At 43.4% G+C, this 20,308-nt stretch overlaps 1 protein-coding gene across 6 annotated transcripts in view; it reads right to left on the bottom strand.

Annotated features, from left to right (window-relative positions):
- Positions 1 to 3,529: 3,529 nt before the first annotated feature.
- sox1b (SRY-box transcription factor 1b) overlaps positions 3,530 to 20,308 on the bottom strand; it is a 64,991-nt gene continuing 48,212 nt past the window's right edge. For 3 of the 6 annotated variants that reach the window (XR_009928065.1, XR_009928064.1, XR_009928063.1), the window contains exon 2: positions 3,530 to 3,706. Coding sequence is in view for 1 of the 6 variants with exons in the window: in XM_062447165.1 (XP_062303149.1) it covers positions 14,602 to 14,631; positions 16,002 to 16,838 (867 nt within the window). In the remaining 5 variants the exon portion in view is untranslated. Of the gene's footprint in view, positions 3,707 to 13,034; positions 14,632 to 16,001; positions 17,661 to 20,308 lie in introns of those variants that run through there. The other 3 variants (XR_009928067.1, XR_009928066.1, XM_062447165.1) reach the window with 2 other exon arrangements.

The raw sequence follows: 20,308 nt of genomic DNA, 5'->3' as shown, positions 1-20,308 counted from the left end.
AGGTTCCGGTGGCTTGTTACAGAAGGTCAAGAGCGGGGCCCTTGACATGTAGAACACGACCAGCTCGCTCGCTCGTCGACACCCTCACTTGGTCACACGTTGCCTCGTACGACGATCCCGCCCTCACTGGCTCGCTCGTTTCCCCAAAGATGAGCACTCCAACATGATCAAAATGACTGTATCATGACTTCAACTTTTAAAATAGCAGGGAGTCAGATGGCTGAGCGGTGAGGGAGTCGGGCTAGTAATCTGAAGGTTGCCAGTTCGATTCCCGCCGTGTCAATTGACATTGTGTCCTTGGGCAAGGCACTTTACCCTCTACTAGGGTGAAGTGCTTCACCCTGTACTTACTGTAAGTCGCTCTGGATAAGAGTGTCTGCTAAATGACTAAATGTAAATGTAAAATGACCTCCACATCACTCCTTGAACACTGTGGGAGCATAGTAGTTACCCCATGTTACAGCATACCCTCCAGGTAAGCCACGCTGTTTTTACCCCACACTGTACAGGAGTTGTCCTACGGGTGCACATTTATGTGTCTGTTTCTGTGCATTTACATGTACGTATGTGTGCATGTGTGTGTGTGCATGTGTGTGCGTGTGTGTGTGTGGGAGTGTGGGAGTGTTGTTCCTCTACTGGGCTGTTAAAGGATTAGTGGTGTCTTACATCATCTGAGACTCTCCCTTCCACCTAGTCGCCAGGCAGCCAAGGCCGCAGTGGACCTGGAGGCATTCATCATGCATATCTCCCTCCACCTCTGTACACAACCATACAATATGAACTGTGCAGTGCATTCATCGTCTCAAACAAACTAACGTTTCAGTTCAATATGAGAACAAAGAAACTAGGATATGATGAAAAGGAAGACGGTGACAATGTGTGTGTGTGTGTTTAAGGAGTCAGGTGGATAGTGTGTGCCACAGAAACTGCTGACGGGTATATATCTTTCTCTTTTTCACACACACACACACACACGCGCACACACACACACACACACCCACGCACACACACCCACACACCCACACACCCACGCATGCACAGAGAAGCCATAGGTCGGCCTGTTTCCATGGATTCTATGCAGAGTAGAGAGAGGGAGAAACACAAACAGAGACAGAAAGAGACAGAGCGAGAAGGACAGTGAGAAAGAGAAAGTGTGTGAGGGAGAGAGAGAGAGAGAGAGAGAGAGAGAGAGAGAGAGAGAGAGAGAGTTGCAAAGCAGGCCTTGTGTTGTAAACGGCAGATCCCCCACGGCTTGAACATGATCCCCTGTCCAGCCACAGCCCATAGGATTGGTTTACGTCTGATTGACAGGTCTTGGCCCCGGTCCCGGGGCTGCAGGGAGGAACGCTTGGCCGCCAGGCCAGGTGAGACCAATCAGATGTCACACAGGTCAAAGACGACGTGAAGTAACTCACCTAAGTCAATGGGAGGTATATTTGGATGGTTTATTTCAGAAAGAAGAGTACAAGCATGTTATACATCTCAGCTCATGTTGTGCCATTGTCATCGCATGATAATTTGTTACAGATGATCTGTGTGTCTTTTTGGTGGAAGGGAGGTGTGATAGACTTTCATTGGATTTGTATTAAATTTGACAGAGAACCCAGGCTTGAGTCTTTAGAAACATCCCAACTTTGATTGGTTCCTATTGTGTTTGGAGTTCATTCAGACGCAACAGTTGGCTGAATGTTTGTGTTTGTGTGTGTGAGAGAAAGGAGGGAGGGGGGTGGCATTAAACCCCTGTAAGTAATATAATTAATTACCAAATCTACAGTAACAAAGCTTATTCATTCAGGTTCATAAGAACCTTTCTCCTCACTCTCTCTCTCTCTCTCTCTCTCTCTCTCTCTCTCTCTCTCTCTCTCTCTCTCTCTCTCTCTCTCTCTCTCTCTCTCTCTCTCTCTCTCTCTCTCTCTCTCTCTCTCTCTCTCTCTCTCTCTCTTTCTTATCAAGCCAGTGGCTCACTAGTTAATTAGAGTGTACCATATCTGGCTATCCCTGGCTGATGGAGGTTGGAGGCTTTATCGGCAGAGTCCATCAGCTCATTAGGGCCGTTATGGTGAAACCCCAGAGGCCTCTCATCTACAGACTCCCAGCGGTGGTCCTGCCCTCAACAATAACCCAGATCAAACAGGAGCTCTTGTTCCGAGGCACAATGAGCTACTTCTATGTATAGGCTTCCTCTCCTTGCCCCCCCCCCCCCATGCCTTGTTAGAAAGTGTTCCTAATCAAAGGTAATGTAATGACCGTGCTCATTGTGTTTCCACAGTGATGTAGAGCAGCTGCAGGTCAATTAGCTTCTTGCTAAGGTCTGTTAGGTCTTTGGTCTTTGGGGAGAATGTGTTATTTCTGCTCTGCTTGGATGTTGTGAAGTCTGGATGAAGGGGTAGTAAGGTAAATGACTGGTAGTCAATCTGAGCATATTGTCAGGGTGCTATCCAGATGTCGTCATCATAACAGTAGAGGATCAGAATCTGACATTTCAGATGTGGTTCATGTGGAGAGGGGCACCATGTTACTGAAGTGTACCTGAAAGTGTTATGGGGATTTTCCAGCAGATTGAAAACAACGTTTTCGTCAAGAGACGATGTACGTTTTCTCCAGTACATTGACAGTGAAAACCCCAAATGGAAATCAGGAGAGGGACTTTTATTTGACAATCTGGGAATTAACAAATGATCACCAGTTACCCATAATAAAGATACCATCACCATTACTGTTGCTGTACAGCCAGGAGGGAAAGGCTTGTTGCTGATAGGAATTCAACCCAGGCTGTGTTACATTGTTACACTAAGATGAAGATAGATGGCAGTATGAGGGCTAAATCCATCCATAAATGCATGTAAAAAACAACCCATCCACAGCACTTCATCCTCACATAACCTTCCTACCCTTTTATACCCTTCTGCCCCTCTGCTTCTGCACTTCCTAAGAAGCCTGCAGGTTGCATCCTAGTGCGAGTTCTCTGCTTGTTCTGCAAACCCCTCCCTTCGCCTCCCTCCCTTTCCCTTCTCCTGCCCTACACTCCCCTTCACATCCCCAGTTCCTCTCTTAGGCTTCCTTCTCTCACTCCCACCCCCCCCCACCCAACACCCCCCCACACCCAACCCCCCACCCAACCCCCCCCACCCCTGCCCTCACCCCTGGCCCTGCCTTTGCCCCTCTGCCAAAGTCGAGCCCAGCTGGGTGCATCCCATTAGCAGTTCTCTTCTTGCTCTTTACTGCCTGTCAAACTAAAAGCCTGGCCCTCTTTGCTCTGAGGTTAAAAGGTACAAAATGATTCCAGCAAGAGGGGCTCTGACGCCCCCAGGCTCTGATTGCTGAACCATCAATAGATGATGAAGATGGTTCCTATGATAATCGTCCTCCTTCGCCTCTGCAGAGGAGGCAGGGCTGGGCTGGGCAGGGGAAGAAACAGACGTGAGGCTCTTTGCTCTCATCTGGAAGTCTGAGTCAGTCCGTGTTGTGTCGGGTGTGTGTACTGTGTGTGAGCAGAATGTGTGTGTGTGTGTGTTTCAGTCCGTTCGCACGTCTGTCTGTTGCCCCTCTTCTTTGGCCTGTCTCTGGTCCTTCGTCCCTCAGTCCCTCCACTCTAGGGGGATGAGGAGAACGAGAAGCTCCTTCATCCAGACCAGATTCCTTCCTGCCAATCGATGTCTTCTCTGGTGGCATCCCTAAACGGAGAGACTTCATTGGTCTTTACCCCCTGAGAAAAGAAACATGAAGAGAAACAGCATTAGAGGGTGCGGAAACATGTATTGTTCTCACGGTATGTCACTGACGAACCTGTTCAACATTTTGATCAGAGGAAGCTTGTAAGCGAGAAAGCAAGGTGGCTGGGAAGAAAGCAATCAAGGAAAATAATTCATTTTTCAGTGTCTAGACTGTAGCCACAGATCCAATGTGATGGGATTGAGGAAGGCTGTGCAAAGGCAAGATGATTATGGACCTTTCCATTCATTTAAGATTGAAAATATATATATTTTTACATCGGTTTCAGGACAATGTTAAACAGATACAATTATACTGGGTCAGTAAAGTATCTTTACTTATCTTTAAGCATGTCCACTTAACTTACACCTGTCTACAAGAATCTTTACTGCCTGACAATCTCCTCCACATTCAATTCTAAATCGCTTTCTAACCCTCTCATCAGTCTACGTGCTACAATTCATTTGTTACTCTGCAGTCATGGGCAAAGTACACAAACTGGGAGAGTGTGTGGACTGAAGTCATGTGACTAAGGTGTCACACAAAGAGGAACAAATGCTCTTCCTGGTGGAGGAACCCCAAGTGGAAGACTCTCCTCCCAGCGACACAGGCCCCAGAACCCCCCACCTACACTGACTGGAGCCAAGCCCAGTGACAACTCCCATATCTGGGCTAGGACTGTCAAAGCCATGGGGGAAGGTGGATCACAAACAGGGAGAGAGACAGACACAAAGACAAGACAGACAAAGAGCCTGGAAGACCAAACCTATCAGAGAGACAGACAGGAATTACATGCGTGTGCGAGGGGAAGCATGCCTGTGTGTGACCAATGCTCTGTCTGTGTGTGTGTGTGTGTATTTGTCTCCCCACCTTAATGTAACCTCTCAGTCAATGCAGAAACAAAGGTCACAACTCTGGGAAAATGTCACTTAATTCCCCCGATCTGCACTTAGCATGCCTAGGGAGCAGGAGAGGGGCTGGTGGGCCGGCCAGTGGAGACTGGGGGGCAGAATAATGTGGCGGTAATGTGTCCCTGTGGTTTTGGCATGCACTTTCCCCGGCTGCAGGGAGGCAGGCAGGGCCGCCTCAGCAGGGGCCTATTGTCCCTGCCTCTATGTTGGAAGCTAGCCAGAGACACAGGGGGCCGCGCTAAATTGGTACAGTAAAATAGGGCTGTAGCGATCGAGGTTCGAAGTTGTAGCTACTTTTCTCTGGGAGGTCTAAATACACTCAATCGCCTCCCTGCCTCCATTTCCCTTTGCCTCCCTTTGCCCCTCTTTTCATGCAATGTTTGTGTGTTTTTTATGACCCTTTTCATTTTTCAAAGTGATGGGTCCGAATTTTGAATTTTGGTTTGCCACGTTCTTGTTTTCGTGTATATAAACACATATCAACACAGCATTACGCAGACATACCACATAAAGTTGCTGGGAAATAATTTACCAAATGTAAAAGTTTTCATTCATAAAAGACAAAAATCAATAATATCTGAACAGAGAAGGTCACTGGTATTTCAAGGCTACTGTTGTCACTCATGTCAGCTATGATAATTACTGGCAATATTTTGATCAAAGTCCAGTACAAAGTACTTGTATTCAGTTCTATAGTAAGAACAAGGTGTATTTTACTGTAAGCGACATTTTAATCTGAAAATTAACACCATGTCATGTATTACTGCTTAAAAGTAAATACCCTAGTAAATACTTTTTTACTTCACAAGTGTCGTGTCTATGCGACAACTTATTAATAAATGAATCAGGCTTACTCGGAGGTTAAGTTCACACATGAAAACATCACTTGGTGTACTTGAGGTTCTGCACTCAAAGTATACATGCGCATGGCGAATAAATGTGTCTCTCCATGACTTAAAAACATTTATAGCATTTATAGTCAGTGTCACCTAGGGTGCTACTCTGAAAACACACAAAGCGTACAGTATTGAAGTGTTTACACTACATGTGTAACTTGCATGATTCAGAGTGCACATATTTGGACGTGAATGTTTGTGTGTGTGTGCTTAAGCAGGTGTGTGTTTATGTGTGTGTCTACGTGTATGTGTGTGTGTGGTTTATTTGCCACCTCATCTCTCCCTTCCTCTGCATCCCCCCGGTAGCTCTGTGCCTCTTCCATAGCATGACTGATCAGATGATTATTTCTGGATGAGATAAGTGGCTGAAACGGAGACGCGGTGGTTCAGGTAATCAAGGCTAGTGAGGATAAAGGCGATGGGGTCCGGGGCTGTGCAGGGCCGCGCCAAGCCACCCCAGATAGCATTACTTGTCCCCATTCAGACCACATAATGAGATCACAGTAACCCTAAACGGGTGGGGGGGTGGGGTAAGGCTGTGGGAGGGGAGGGCAGGGAGTGGGGGGGGGGGGGGAGAAATCTGGCTGTCTGTCAAGTTCATTGTGTCAACTTTTACAAACAGGAGCAGATCCGGTTGCTCCAAAGTTGTAACAGGACCCCAGAAGGACTCCACCTATCAAAGAGGATTTGGCCTTGACCCCTCCCACCACATCCTTCCCCGCTACCTCCAACCCCCCCTCCCCCTTTCCCTCCCTCTTTCCCTCCCTCTTTCCCTCCCTCTTTCCCTCCCTCTTTCCCTCCCTCTTTCCCCAACCACCTTGACAGGTACCCTGACTTATAGCTCTGCCAGCTAACCTGTTGAGGAAGTGGATTCACCGTGAAAAAGGAGGATTGCAACACTTCACCTGAGTAAGGCCCACTTTGTACGATGATTGGACACACCTTTTTTGCTGGAAGGAGGTACACAAAAATGTGTTGTGTGTATTGGTTTTGTATTTTCACGAACACCAATAAAAATGTGTACTATATCTGGAGGAAAACTTGATTGTTACACAAGTATTTTAAAATTGACATGCAATGTCAGGTGCTTACAGAAGACAGAATATGTCTGTAGGTCGGTGTGTGTGTAAGTGTGTGATGAGTGTTGGCAGGCAAAGGTGTGTGTTAAGTGCAGTACACTGACAGGCTTCACCCTGTTGGGGGTGTGACCGTGTACCGTCCTCTCCCCTGTGCTAATTGCTATTTAGATCTGTTCTGTTCTCTATTCCCCAGTCATGTTGATACAACCTGCGTTTCACTTCGTTCTCTCCTTCCCTCCTCACCCACACATCTTCCTCCCCGGTCTCTCTCCCTCTCCCTCTTTGTCTTCCTCTTTCGTGTAGCTTTGCTGCTTTCTCTCTCCCTGCCAGCCCAAGCTAATCCTCTCCCCAAAGCACCTTAGCAACGCTGGGAATTTGGAGATTCAAAAAAAATCGAAAAAAAGAAACTGCCATGTACTTAACGTATGCAGGCGCGGGCGCCCACTGGCATAGAAGGGAGGAAACACTAATATATCTTCAAATGTAATTTTTTAAAGCATTTCAGAACACTCTGCTGTTAGGTGATAACTCCACACAGTTTAAGGCTTGGGCACCCCATGGTTCAAAGGGATGGGCAACCCCTTTATGGTCTCACAGACTGTTGTAGTTTTTTGTGTCAAAAGTGTTGAATTAGTTTAACGCAAGAATCTGCCATTGTAGAACGACAGTAACTCTTGTGAATGTACACGTTACATCGTCCGTCATCCGTGCATCCATGTATGAAACCGTTGAAGATGAAGAACAGACAAGATGTTTTGTTACTGTGATTTGGCCTAAAGTAGTTTTGTACTTATATTTTCACAATAACAATTCAACTCCTAAAACAACCCATTGAAATAGACTTATTTAGACACATCTGCATCCCCTATAGAAGTGATCTAGATTGAACAGAAACGACATATTTGATCCTCTAAAAGTGAAAAATCTGTGAGGTAAAGGGGACAGTCGAGTGGAAATGGCTAAGCTTGTGTGTTTGTATGCGGATTCAGATTATGAAGCTATAATGAGAATCTGTAAATACCTTCCGACTGTTCTCTTCACCATGTTTAATCCCGGATCCATGCTACTACACTGCCAATAAAGATTCCAGGCTCGCGGACAGTGTAATAATAACTATGAAAGTGGATCAAGGAGGTGGGTGTTTGTGCAAATCTTTAGCCAGGGTATCACTAACAAGCATGGCTCTTTTGGTTTAGCAAATCCCTCTGCCTGGGATTTGCATACTGCTCTGCACAAGCACAGCAGACACAAACACACACACAACACGCACAAACAGCACATGGTACACACATACGTAAGACACAAACACTTTTGCATACAATAAAGGCCACATTATTTGCTGTATGTCTGCTTGCATACCTGCCTGCCTCTGTCTGTCTGTGTGTCTCACACAAATGTCTTGACTGTCTGGCACTCCGACTCTGTCTAACTATCACATACAGACACAAACACACATCTGCACATTCACGCTGCGTCTCCTCGCAGTGTCTAATGGAGACTAAACCCGAGCTGGCCTGTGCCCTAACCCCCAGGTCAGTGGATTATTACGAGTTAATTAACTGCCCCTGGGGACGCGGCTCGCTTTGACTTCCACACATCTGCAGGCTCTCCGTGTCAAAACGCCACTAAATTACACAGCCGGCCTTCTAATTGACACTAATTTGCAGCCGTTTATTTTTTTTGGCAGAATGACAGGAGAAGGCAGAGAAAGGCTAAGACGTGGACAAAATGTACCGAGGATTGACCCACCTGCAGTCTGCAAATTACATAGCAATGACTCGTGCAGGCTCCCAGCGAGGAGAAAGAGCACCTACTGTAGACCTTTGACTTGGTGATTGGTGATTACAGAGCTGATGCTAGAGTTGGGCTATTGGGATAAATGCTCTTCAGGTCATTTACTTAGTTTTTGAAAGTGCATGGCTCAACTTCTCAGGAAGTCGGTATCTGATGTAGTCGCAGTAATTTTCCAGATTTACAGGCTCATAATAGGAATGATAATTCCAGTTCTTATGACGAAAATAAAAGCTAGTCGCATCCTAATCAATTGTGTGCGCGTGTGATTGTGCAAGAGAGAGAACGCTAGAAGGGGCGGGGGAATAAAATACAAAAGTGTTTGGTTCTATAAAAGTAAATGAAATAGTGAGAATTAAAATCTAACACTTTAACGGACTATTTAATGATATTTAGAATCATCAACATTCACATCTAGCCGACCCAAAAAGTTTTGGCAACACGTGCCTTAAATCAAATCAAATCAAATGTATTTGTATAGCCCTTTTTACACGCAAGCATGTCACAGAGGGCTTCACATATGCCCATAGAACTGCCCCTCAACCAACCTAAACCCTCAAGGAAGACAAGGAAAAACTCCCAAAAAATCTCAACAGGAGAAAAAAAATGAAAGAAACCTTGGGAGGAGCAATTCAGAGAGGGATCCCCTCCTCCAGAGACGGTTGGTGAGAGAGAGGAGCAGAACACAGGCTAAACATAGTCATACAGTGTCGATGGGTTTTTAAAACACCAAAATCCATTGTTCAACTTTATAGATGTAGGACAGGACCGGGAGACTCGCGACCAGGTCCAGCGTTGGCTGACCGACGACCAGGCAGGTGCTGACAACTCAAACCCCCCACACCACAAGGGATGTGTGTGTGGGGGGGGGGGGACAGAGAGAGGAGAGCAGGGATTAGAGAATGCCAGGAGCAGCTAACAGTTACAGTCATAATAGAATGAGATCCCCACCGGTCAAGTGTGGACTGGTGCAGCAATTTAACAGAGCAAAAAAGGGGAATTTGATGCAACCCCACACACCAAGACAGCGACAGCCCCCCTCATTTGGAACATGAAATCTGTTCCAGGGGAAGAGAACTCTAAAATAAGTTATACTTATAGAATAAGGATGGAAACAACCCGTCCCCCGTTGCCTCCAACTAGTAACTTACCTTTAACAGTCGTAGAATTGACTAAACAATAACGTTTTTAACCTAATTTTAAATGTCGAAACAGTATCAGAGTATCACCTTAATTGAGACGGGTAATTTGTTCCAGAGAAGAGGTGCTCTATATGAGAACGCCCTACCTCCAGCTGTCTTTTCTTAATTTTGGGAACCACCAGATAGCCGGCATCTTGAGATCTAAGTTTCCTTGCGGGGCAATAGGGTGCAAGGAGACCGGAGAGGCACAGTGGTGCCAATCCATGCAGAGATTTGTAGGTTAGTAGTAGAACTTTGAAGTCAGCTCTGGCTTGGATAGGGAGCCAGTGTAGAGAGACAAGAGTAGATGTTATGTGATCAAACTTTCTTGTTCTGGTCAATAGTCTTAAATCCTTTGGAAAGAGACAGAAAGGGTCTAGTTTAAGACGTTTCAAGGGCAGTTCAGCACCTGGACAGCTCCAGGAAACAAACGTTATTGCTGGAAAATTCCGTGAAATGGGCATATTGACTTTTGTTTACCCAAAAGACATTTGTTGAATGTTGTATTGATTAAGATATTTTAAGTTTGTAGGGAAAACAAAAGGCACATACATGCACAATTTAGTATAATCAATGATCAGCGCAGTGGCATCAAACCATGTGAACATATTGTCTAACAAAATGTAAGCAAAAAAACGAACAATGTAAAGAAAAGTCATGACTGTTGGTTCTCAATGAGAAACATTCTTACATTTGGAAAAAGGCATATATCCTTTTTTTACTTACATTATACTAAATATTGGTGTGTGTGTGTGTGTGTGTGTGTGCGGGGGGGGGGGGGGGCAAGGCGCAAGGCTAGGGTACTTTAACCCTGGATTATCAACAGTGTCCCGGACAACCGCGGAGGTGCAGCTGCATGGTGCTGTGAAATGTGCCGAACAATTGGGAGCTCTGTTCGCCATCTTCTCGCCTTTCTTAACCATTTGCATAGTCCGTTCTGGTTGATTGACTACCATAACCGGCCCGGGATACTCCTTTTGTCCGATAATCACCCGAGGATGGTGGGGGTGAGCGGGGTGACAGCAGCTCAGGGCTCCGGTGACGGACTAGGCAGAATCCAGTGCATGGTACGAACATGGGAACGTGTAGAGGAAATTATGCATTAATGCCTCTGCTGCCATGGATTCCTATTGGGGCGTATTCAAAAACGCTGCCATGGAACTTTGGTCCAAGCGATGAAGACCATGTGATCTGAGTGTTCTCTCAGTTTAAAGCCTGCCGAGCCATTCATTTAAAAATGTTAAGTCCGCATTGCAATTCAGAGATGGAAGTCCTGGTACGAAAAAGAATGACCTTTCGAATCTGATTGTCTGATCAATTAGAACCAAACTGAACCCTATAACATCATCTTGTTTCAAAGAGGCGATTTTCGTCAAATCGAACAGCCCAGAAACAGTTTGCCAGCCATCCTCAAGTCTGCTGTCTACGCAGTCAGAATCCCGATAGGCTTGATCACTAAAGCTTGCAGCGGCCAGACTGGGCTGATTACTGCGCCCACAGGAGCTTCCTCGGTAATTGATTACTAGAAAATGTTCTAATTGAATATGACGTTATGGTATCCCGGCAGTTATTGTTCCCCCATCACAGAACAAATATGACATTTGAAAAATTAGTGTAAAAAATACATACGTTGCCCAAATACCTATAAACAGTAGTTTACAGTATCCTAAGCATGTGTGGAATCAAACCATATGGTAGCCTATGGTTATAAAACCATAATGCAGAAGGTTAATCATACTACAACCTAGTCCAAAGAAAATCATTCATACACAGCAGTGAGGCTAGAGAAGTTCAGTAAAAAACGTATACAAATAATGTTTTAAGATTTTAGGATGGTGCTTGCATTATTGCGCTCTCTTTCTGTTTCTCTTTCTCTCGTGTTTTTTTTCCAATATCTGTAGGCCCATATCGGACGGGCTGGATTTTTGTGTGGTCCTGTGGATTTGTCCCAATGGTTCTCGTCATGCGCAACGAGGGGGCTTCTGGTCTCCCTTGCACCTGCGTCGCATTTCGTTGCCTTCAGGAATTCGCTGAGGCTTGTAATCAGCTTTGTGAAGCCAATGACAGCACGGTTGACTGAGTGAAACTTTCCAACCAGCCAACCCACTACATACACAAAAGCGCGCACGCACACACACAGCCCGTTCAATGCATGGGGAGTCAGCACTGGGTGGCTTTCCAAACCCCTATCCCAGCCAAATTCCAGCAGAGGCATTCATAATCATCTCTGACCAGGCTTCGCAACAGCGAAATACTATCTTAAACTGGGGGTGAACTATAAAACGATTCATGTTTCATTCTTCAAGACGTTTTGACCTTGAAATATGTAATCTGGAGTTAATAACTGAGTCTAATGGGCCGATGAAATACTGACCAAGTAAACCTTCTGTCCTCATTTTTTTAAATGTTGTTTGTCATCTGTTTATTAACAGATGACAGATGCCTGCTCTTATCCTTTGAAAATTAGTGGTTGGTTCGGAAATTAAAAAGTTTATAAAATGTTTAGCAATTTATTCAATCAGCACCCTTTTGCTGTGCATTCAGATTTCGGTTCAGGGTGTGTAGTGTCTTACTACAGAGCGCATACACTGACAACACAGTCTACTTTTGGAAGGGGTTTCGGATTAAGAGGCTGAAAATTGTTAAACATGTCAACGTGTAATTGCACGATAAGGCCCTCGCGAGGAATTTATTGGCCTTGGTTGCTATTTCTATTCCACGCTAATCTCGTTTCAGCACATTCGGTTTTTGCAATCTGTCTCCGTAATCTCCTGTGACAGAACGCCGTCCAATAGCAACGGAGAGTTTTTTGGGAGGAAAGAGGCAAATATGCGGAGGCGTGATAAACGGGTGGTAATTATCCACATTTAGGACACAGAGTGCAAGAGATCGGGGTTTTACGGATAGCAAGCAGCGAGGGTTTCCGAGTGCGGAATGTATCGGTGTCTACAAGATAAGAATTACCTTGTGGTAGATATTTAATGTTCATGGGCCTCTGCTTTCTCTCCACTTTCTCCCTCTTCCATTCTATTGTCAATGAAAATGAACAAAACATTTCCACTGAATTTTAAAGATGTTCTGTGTGGACAATGTTCTAAACACAGTCCCTCAATACGATATGGATGTAATGGCTAGTCTGATCGATGTAGGCCAACCATGTAGCCAGGATATATAATAGTTATTATCTTATACATACATAGCCTACATATCTATATCTGTATATCTATGTATCTATCTATCTACCTATCAATCTATCTATCTATATATCTATGTATCTGTATCATCTATATATATAGATATATATATATAAGATAGCATATATTACATATCTAGTAACTAAATTAGGACTTTCTGCACTGTTTTAGCAAAGCCTATATGCCTACACATATATTAAATGAGTATAGCATAAAATGAATGACAATTGTGTTGTATACTGTAGTAAATAAGATAAGCATTTTAAGTATTTATTGGCCTACTTCAATGCTATGCATGCATGGTCGCAGATTTTAGGGGAGTCAAATTCAGACAATCCCTGAACAACGGGAAATATAGCATGCATTTACAAATTCACACGTGTCTCCAATCATGCTTGGTTCAATGAAATATTACTTGTGTCTTGCCGCTGTTCTGAGGAGTGGTGTCATGGTTCCGGTGCCAGATCGTGGAATACTTTACTTGTCGCTGACCCCTGGGTTAGTCCTGCAGACCCTCCTAATCCTTTTCTGGACAGCACAAAACACTCTTCACAACTACACTCATTCAGCCTAAATCCCATGCACCCATGAAAGCAACCACAGACGCTCCTAGAAGGCGTATCCAACTGATGTAGCCATCACATGTTCAAAGCATAAAAGCAAACAGCATAGCCTTATCAAAAGAGGTTATAAAAATGATCATTCAATTGATGGACTAACACAAGCCTTCACGGTTGTCACCACGAACTCCATAGAATATTTTATAGACCTGCATGGGAATCTGGAGTTAATTCATTGACTGATGAATACCACGAATTTCATTGTATGAGCATCATTTACTTTTCATTGAATTTGCCTTAGTTTAGGATCAAGCTTAGGGGGGCACGACCCTGGCGTTCGTGGAAGGGAGCCTTGGCAATGCAATAATACACTCCTCTGTCAATTAAATGAACATCGTGCTATGGTCATCTACATCAAATAGGAAGGAGAGGTCATCTTAGCAAATGCCAGCAGCAGGTCTGAAATAAGCATTCCTGAAAAGTAAACTTTCTATCTAACCTGCCCACACTGTGCTCATCATCGTATCAAACGGATCACACACCGTGTCTAGTTTTATTAAAATGGCAGACTAAATAATCCCTAAACACGTTGGCTGCAATAGTCCTAACATGTCAACGATCAAATTAAAAATGAAATATTATTGTCAGAGTATATTTATTTCCCTTCTTGAAAACAGGTCATTTCAGACAAATCAAATATGAACGAGTTTGCATGTAGTAAATCTCATTCAGTAATATCATATGCTATTTGAGATTGTTATTTATCTTCAAATCAAATACAGGCCTATGGAATGACACATTTTACTTTTCATTTACAAATAGCCTGGGGTATCATATTAACTCGAGGAAATAAAACTTCAAGGGGGCTAATTGAAAATAGAGTTATCTGAAAGAAAAATTCTAAAATCCTATTTTTATCAACACATAACAAAAATGGATGCTTAAAACAGGTTTAGAACATTCTTTTTCACATAAACGCAAGGGGAGATTTATGCTACAAAGGACTTATGGAACAATCCAGAAACGATCAAAAGTAAATTTTGACATAAAACGAATTCAACAAGACAAGTTAAATGCAGTAAAGGTAATATAATCTGGCATTCGTTCCTATGCTTGAGTATCTTCTGTCTTTTCAAGCAGATAAAGGATTGAATGCGAGCCCGTTCGGAAATAAAGTCAGCACATGATTCGAACGAGATAAAGTTCCTCTCGCGCCAGATCGGTCACAACTCAACAGGTGTGTGCTCGCGAACCTGTCCTGCTCCCCTCTCATCGCGACTACCACATCGTCGTCCTTTTCTTTTCGTACTAAAAACAAAAAAAAGTATTAATAAATCACATAAAACACCCACATACTTTATAATTTGCATGAACTTTTGATACGTTTTTGATCAACCGATGTTCAGCTGACTAATTATGTGCTATAGTTTTACATTGATAAGGTTGAATATACACAGACATGGAGACCTGTAATAAAAACACGTTTTAGAGGTCACAGCCATGAACAGATTATCATACTAATATTAAGTAGTATTAAAATCCTTAAAGACCTTTGATCCAATTTAGGTGTTCATGCCACGCCGACAGACTAGTCAAACAATCAACCTAGTATTCGTCGATCATTATTAATTCATCCGTCTTTACGCATATTGCCTTGCGCCTTTCCTTGTTTTGGGTCACAGAGCGATTTAATACGATTTAGTTTTTGACATGAGGCCTACTTGATAGGGCCAACTTCAGCCAACTTCCCTGTCTGAGAAATTCACAAGTATCTGCGAAAAATGTTGATAAAAAGAGATTAAAAAAACAACTGGACACTATAAGCTACGTAGAATAAAATTATGGCAGGAAGGCCACACACAATAAAAAAATTAATCCTGTTTTCATAACCAGTGCAACATCTGAGAAATGTATTTAACTCAACGAAAAGGTTTTCTTCCTGACAGAAATGCATTAAGTTATTTACAGTTGTTATCAATTTCCTCTTGTATTTATTCACAATTTACAGTTTTTTTTACAACAACAAAAACAAATTGTTCAGTTACAGCAACGCACGTGTTTACAAACAAGAGAAAACGTGAAATTAATTGAAGTCCTATAAACTTTTTAAAACACTTTCCAAATTAATTCTAACCACAAGATTATCTCGTGTAAATTTCCTTGTTTTCAAAAACGGTTATATTCCCACAGAAAACCAAAAAATACTTCAAAATCACCAGCCTTCACAAGATAACCTAAATTGTCTCAAACTTGGCATGCCTTTTAGTTGGAGAGTAAGCACAACAAATACAGCTTACTTGCCTCTCAAACTTGAACAGACAATAGCCTACCCCACTGAAAACTTCCCTTTACCTAATTGTAATTTTGAAGGTTATTGTTTGTCTTCAATTTACAAGCCTACAAAACATGTAGGCCTAGCAACAATCTAAAATGGATAAATATTTGGTAACGTTATTTCTTTGTGCTTCAGTCGCACATTGTTATTTTTAAATATGTGTCAAAGGAACTGTTCCGTTTACCCCTGTCGTGGAGCTCTGATAGTGCTGTGGCAGCGCGTGAAGTCTACTTTGAACGGACGGGTCACCAGCAGCTTCCCCAGTCGGTAAATACATGCTTATCATGTCCCTCAAGTCCCCAGGACACGGTGCGCGCGAATGAGTGGAAACGGGAGGGCTTACACTCGGTTCTGATTTTACCAGCGACCCCAGTGTACCGATTGATCCAGACGAGGAGACGCCAGAACTCTGGTGCTGTGTGTAGGTTATCCCGCCGTAGCCGGACGGAGAGGCGCTCATGTAACTCTGAGAGTTCGATATGGGGCTGTACTGGAGAGCGGTCATGTCGTAGCGGTGCATGGGCTGGGGATTGTGCGGGTGATGGTGGTGTGAGTGGTGGTGGTGCGCCCCGCTCCCCGGGTGCTGGCTGTAGGCTAGTTGAGCTTCCTGCATCATCGCCGCGGCCGCTGCTGCGGCAGCCACCTGGCCCGAGTATGCACCGTTCGCCCAGCCGTTCATGTGTGCGTAGCTGGCGGCTGCTCCGCCACCGTGACCCCCGGGGCTTTCCAACCTTTGTCCAACCCCCGGACTCATCCCGACCCCTAGGCCGACACCGGCACCATTACCTGCCCCTGTAAGCAGCCCACCAGCCAAAGAGTACTTGTCCTTTTTCAGCAGCGTCTTGGTCTTCCTTCTCGGTCGGTACTTATAATCCGGATGCTCCTTCATGTGCATGGCTCGCAGGCGCTTTGCCTCGTCGATAAAGGGTCTCTTTTCTGCCTCGGACATCACTTTCCACTCAGCGCCCAGCCTCTTGCTGATCTCAGAGTTGTGCATTTTGGGGTTCTCTTGTGCCATCTTACGTCGCTGGCCCCGAGACCAAACCATGAATGCGTTCATCGGTCTCTTCACACGGTCTTGATTGACTTTGTTACCATTGCTTGATCCCGTGTGCCCCGAATTTGTGTTCGTTTGGGGCACTGGGGAGTGCAGGTCAGTCTCCATCATCATGCTATACATTCACCCGGCGTTAACTTTTCAACAAATACACAGAAACATTCAGTCACGGCACCTCGGTCCGGCTCGGCTGGCACAGTTGCGCACAGCAAACCTCCCAGGGAAAAAAGAGCACGGTAAAAACGTAGTTACAATCCAGAGTGACAAAGATAGGCTACTTCGATAAACTTCCACAGCGTCTTTGGCACTATTTTTCTCCTCGCTTGTTTTTCCACTTCCAGTTCGATGAAAAGTCTCTTTGAGCTATACTTTCTGTGGCTGTAGTAGTAAAGTTAATAGAGCATACCCATACGATGCGCTTTGACAGCGACTAAATGAGGTGAAGGTGGCCAATGGCGCGCCAGGAAAGGCGTGATTTGCATGCAAGCGCGTGGTCAGGTGACGTAGAGGCGAAAGCTGAACGCGCAGGCTAGAGAGAGGACGCATAGAACCCGCCCCCGATGCAGAAAGTAAACAGTGTTCCCTGCTTTGGCAAGTTAGGCTTAGTAAAAATATGATAACCAACTAAACAGTTAGCCTTGATGTAGGATAAGACAACATTAGCTTTTTCACAAAGGTTATATGCATGCAGGAGGAAAAATCAGTAGCCTGATATTGAATAGTATGTAAAATAGATTCTTATGCCTCTTCTCTGTTTCATGTAAAATCAAATGAGGCTAATTGTGAGCACTATTCCTATCCACTATTCCAGCCTATAGTAGGCTAGTCATTATCCAAGTATTATCTACTTGGTTTATATAGGCTATTGAAACTACAGAATTCGGCTTGCCCTACAAAATAGTCTGGCCATGGCCAAATCATTTTTTTCTGGATTATTATGAGTCAGGCTAATTTAATTAACAGGTTGGTGGTTTACTTATTGTCCTTATTTAAAAATGAGTAGGCATTAAATGTCAAGGCTATTGGGCAACAAAAACTCAAAATCACTTTATGGAATGCCAAAAAAAGAAAAACAGGTCTGTAAACATCGTGAACTAACAGTCGCTTTCATTATGTCTTGAAATCTGACGGGATGGAATTTGTTTTGGAATAGATTATTACGACGAACAACCCCTCTTTTCAAGAATAGCCTATTTGGAGCCACAGGTGTTTTCCTGTTGTGCTGGTTGCTAAGAAACAGGTGACTGACGCCCAGAGCACGTGCCAACCAAACCCCTTTTGTCCGCCAAAGGAGGTGGGGGGTGGGTACTATTGGTATTGTGTTAGAAAGCACATCGGTGTCACCCACGATGAGAAAACCATTGCCGCCTACATTTGATATGGTCAAAGGCATGAACATTCTGCTTGTTACCTAATATGAGCCACAACCACATAACGTAGCCTACAATATTAATCCATGTAGGCCAAAGCCTACATTTTGGATTTAGTGATGATCACAATAAGAGTTGTAATACATCTCGAAAAAGTATTGTCTGCCTATTACAGTAAAACATATCTGCAGTAAGTTCAGCAGAAATAAGACCCTGAAAAGAAGCCGACAAGCTTAGTCTCAAACCACAGTCATCAGACAATTGATGACTGAGTCTCAGGACAATAGGGCTCGGGGATGTGGGGTGCATGATGAACTTACGTGTTTTTTTTAAATAAATCACAAATTATTGTGTTATATGCCATTGATCTGTAATTCTGTATAGCTGTATTAGGCTAATTTATTTTTGACAATACGACGTCTCTGCCTCCCATAAAGAAAACAAAATCCATAAAAGTAGATTATAAATATAATTAAATATAGATTCCTAATGCTGGTTCTAATCAGCCAATAGTAGGCTATATTATAAAATAAACAATCGAAAAACTAAAAATTAAAAAAAATATATATAACGAAAAGAAAAAAACACTGTTTATGAACTCATTCTATACCGTGACATAAGGCTTATAAACATGTTATTTCACACTGAATTTGGGGCGTAAAAGAAGTCTCACATCTCTCCATCTGGGAAAGGTAGCTTTTATAGTCAAGTCTAGGAATGCCTCCTGTGAGACAGAGTGTTACCGCCGTCTGCTGGAAACTGCTCCCTGCTTGCACAGAGCTCGCGCCGTGGTGCTGAAAGACAGCGCTCAATGAGCTCCATGGTACTGAGGATTCTTTTCCGTGAAGGCTATACAACTTCAACGAATTGCTTCTCAATTCAAAGGCGTAAAGAAGTATATATAGATTGTTAATACACTCAAAAGTAACCCAAACATAAGACAACAATTTTCATTGATGAATCATGATTCGTTAATATATGAAAGAAATGTAAACTAACAATATGATTTGCCTTCAAGCAACTGCAGCCTACAACCGAACATCCTATTTCACCGCACCGAGAACGGACTTGAGTAAGTAGGCTATAGATAATCTATTTCATGAATACACGGGAATCTCACAGTCTATAACTGGTAAACAGGTGAAATGGCCATAGAATGCTACACGATACACCTTTTAAAATATTCGTATTATTAGGTTATTGGCATAATGTTAATAATAAAAACAACCATACTAACAATGACAATAATTAATACCACGCTTATTATTATTAGGTTTCTATAATAATGGTAAAAACACTAGGCCTACTACCACAAGGCCAATTTAAAAATAATGAGATCAATTATAATATCATTAATACCAACTATTTTTGATGTTCTACAAGGAGTACAACTTTAATGTTTTTATGGTCAGCACCATGTCAAGTAGAAATCCTGTTCAACTCACAATTACAGAGGTTGTTTCCGAAAATAGAATGCAGAGCATTGGGCAAGCGTTGAAAGTCAAAGAATGAAACGTATTTCCCAAACAGTAATCCTATCTGTAGATTCAATTGTAAGAGTTTGCTCATAGCCTACTTCATCAGATACTAGCCTACTAAAGTTCCACATCTCCGTATCATTCTTTTCTAAAATGCACGTTGAGTGTCTCTTGAACTCACGAGAATGCGTGGTTTAAAACGGTCAACATCTGCCAGGTGCGCCTGTTGCCTCTCATAGCTTTTGGGGACATAATTGGCACATGGGGGTGGGCGGGAAGAGCGGGTTTTACGAGTTTTCTAGTCTACAGCTGCTGTGCAATATTCCGCGACTGTCAACTACAGAAGGTAGCTTGCAGCTCAAGCCCCCCTAATCCACACTAGAGATCCCCGATGAGTTTTCTTGTAGGGTGACTATTGAGCAAAATAAAGAGGCCAGGCCACGAAGTTCGAGCTCAGCTTCTTTTTTGGAAGAATCACATTTTACAGTGAGATTATTCTTTTAAATATATCCCCATATGATTTACAATTGACGAGAGATTAAGTATGCAACAAAGTAAAAAAATGCGAACTGACCCATTAACATTATCCTACATTGAATAACAATTAAAGACAAGCATGTACGAGTCTTTTCAAGTAAGCAACAGCATACAGTAACTATTTATGGGAATCGTCTACATGAGAAAGATGGAGGAGTATATTTGAACAGCGTGTTTGAGACAACGTGCGAGTGTAATATCGAACCAG

This window comes from Osmerus eperlanus, chromosome 21, assembly GCF_963692335.1.
Source record: "Osmerus eperlanus chromosome 21, fOsmEpe2.1, whole genome shotgun sequence".
Lineage (NCBI taxonomy): Eukaryota > Metazoa > Chordata > Actinopteri > Osmeriformes > Osmeridae > Osmerus > Osmerus eperlanus.
Note: the sequence above shows the minus strand (reverse complement) of the source record. Positions and strands in the feature narration are given on the sequence as shown.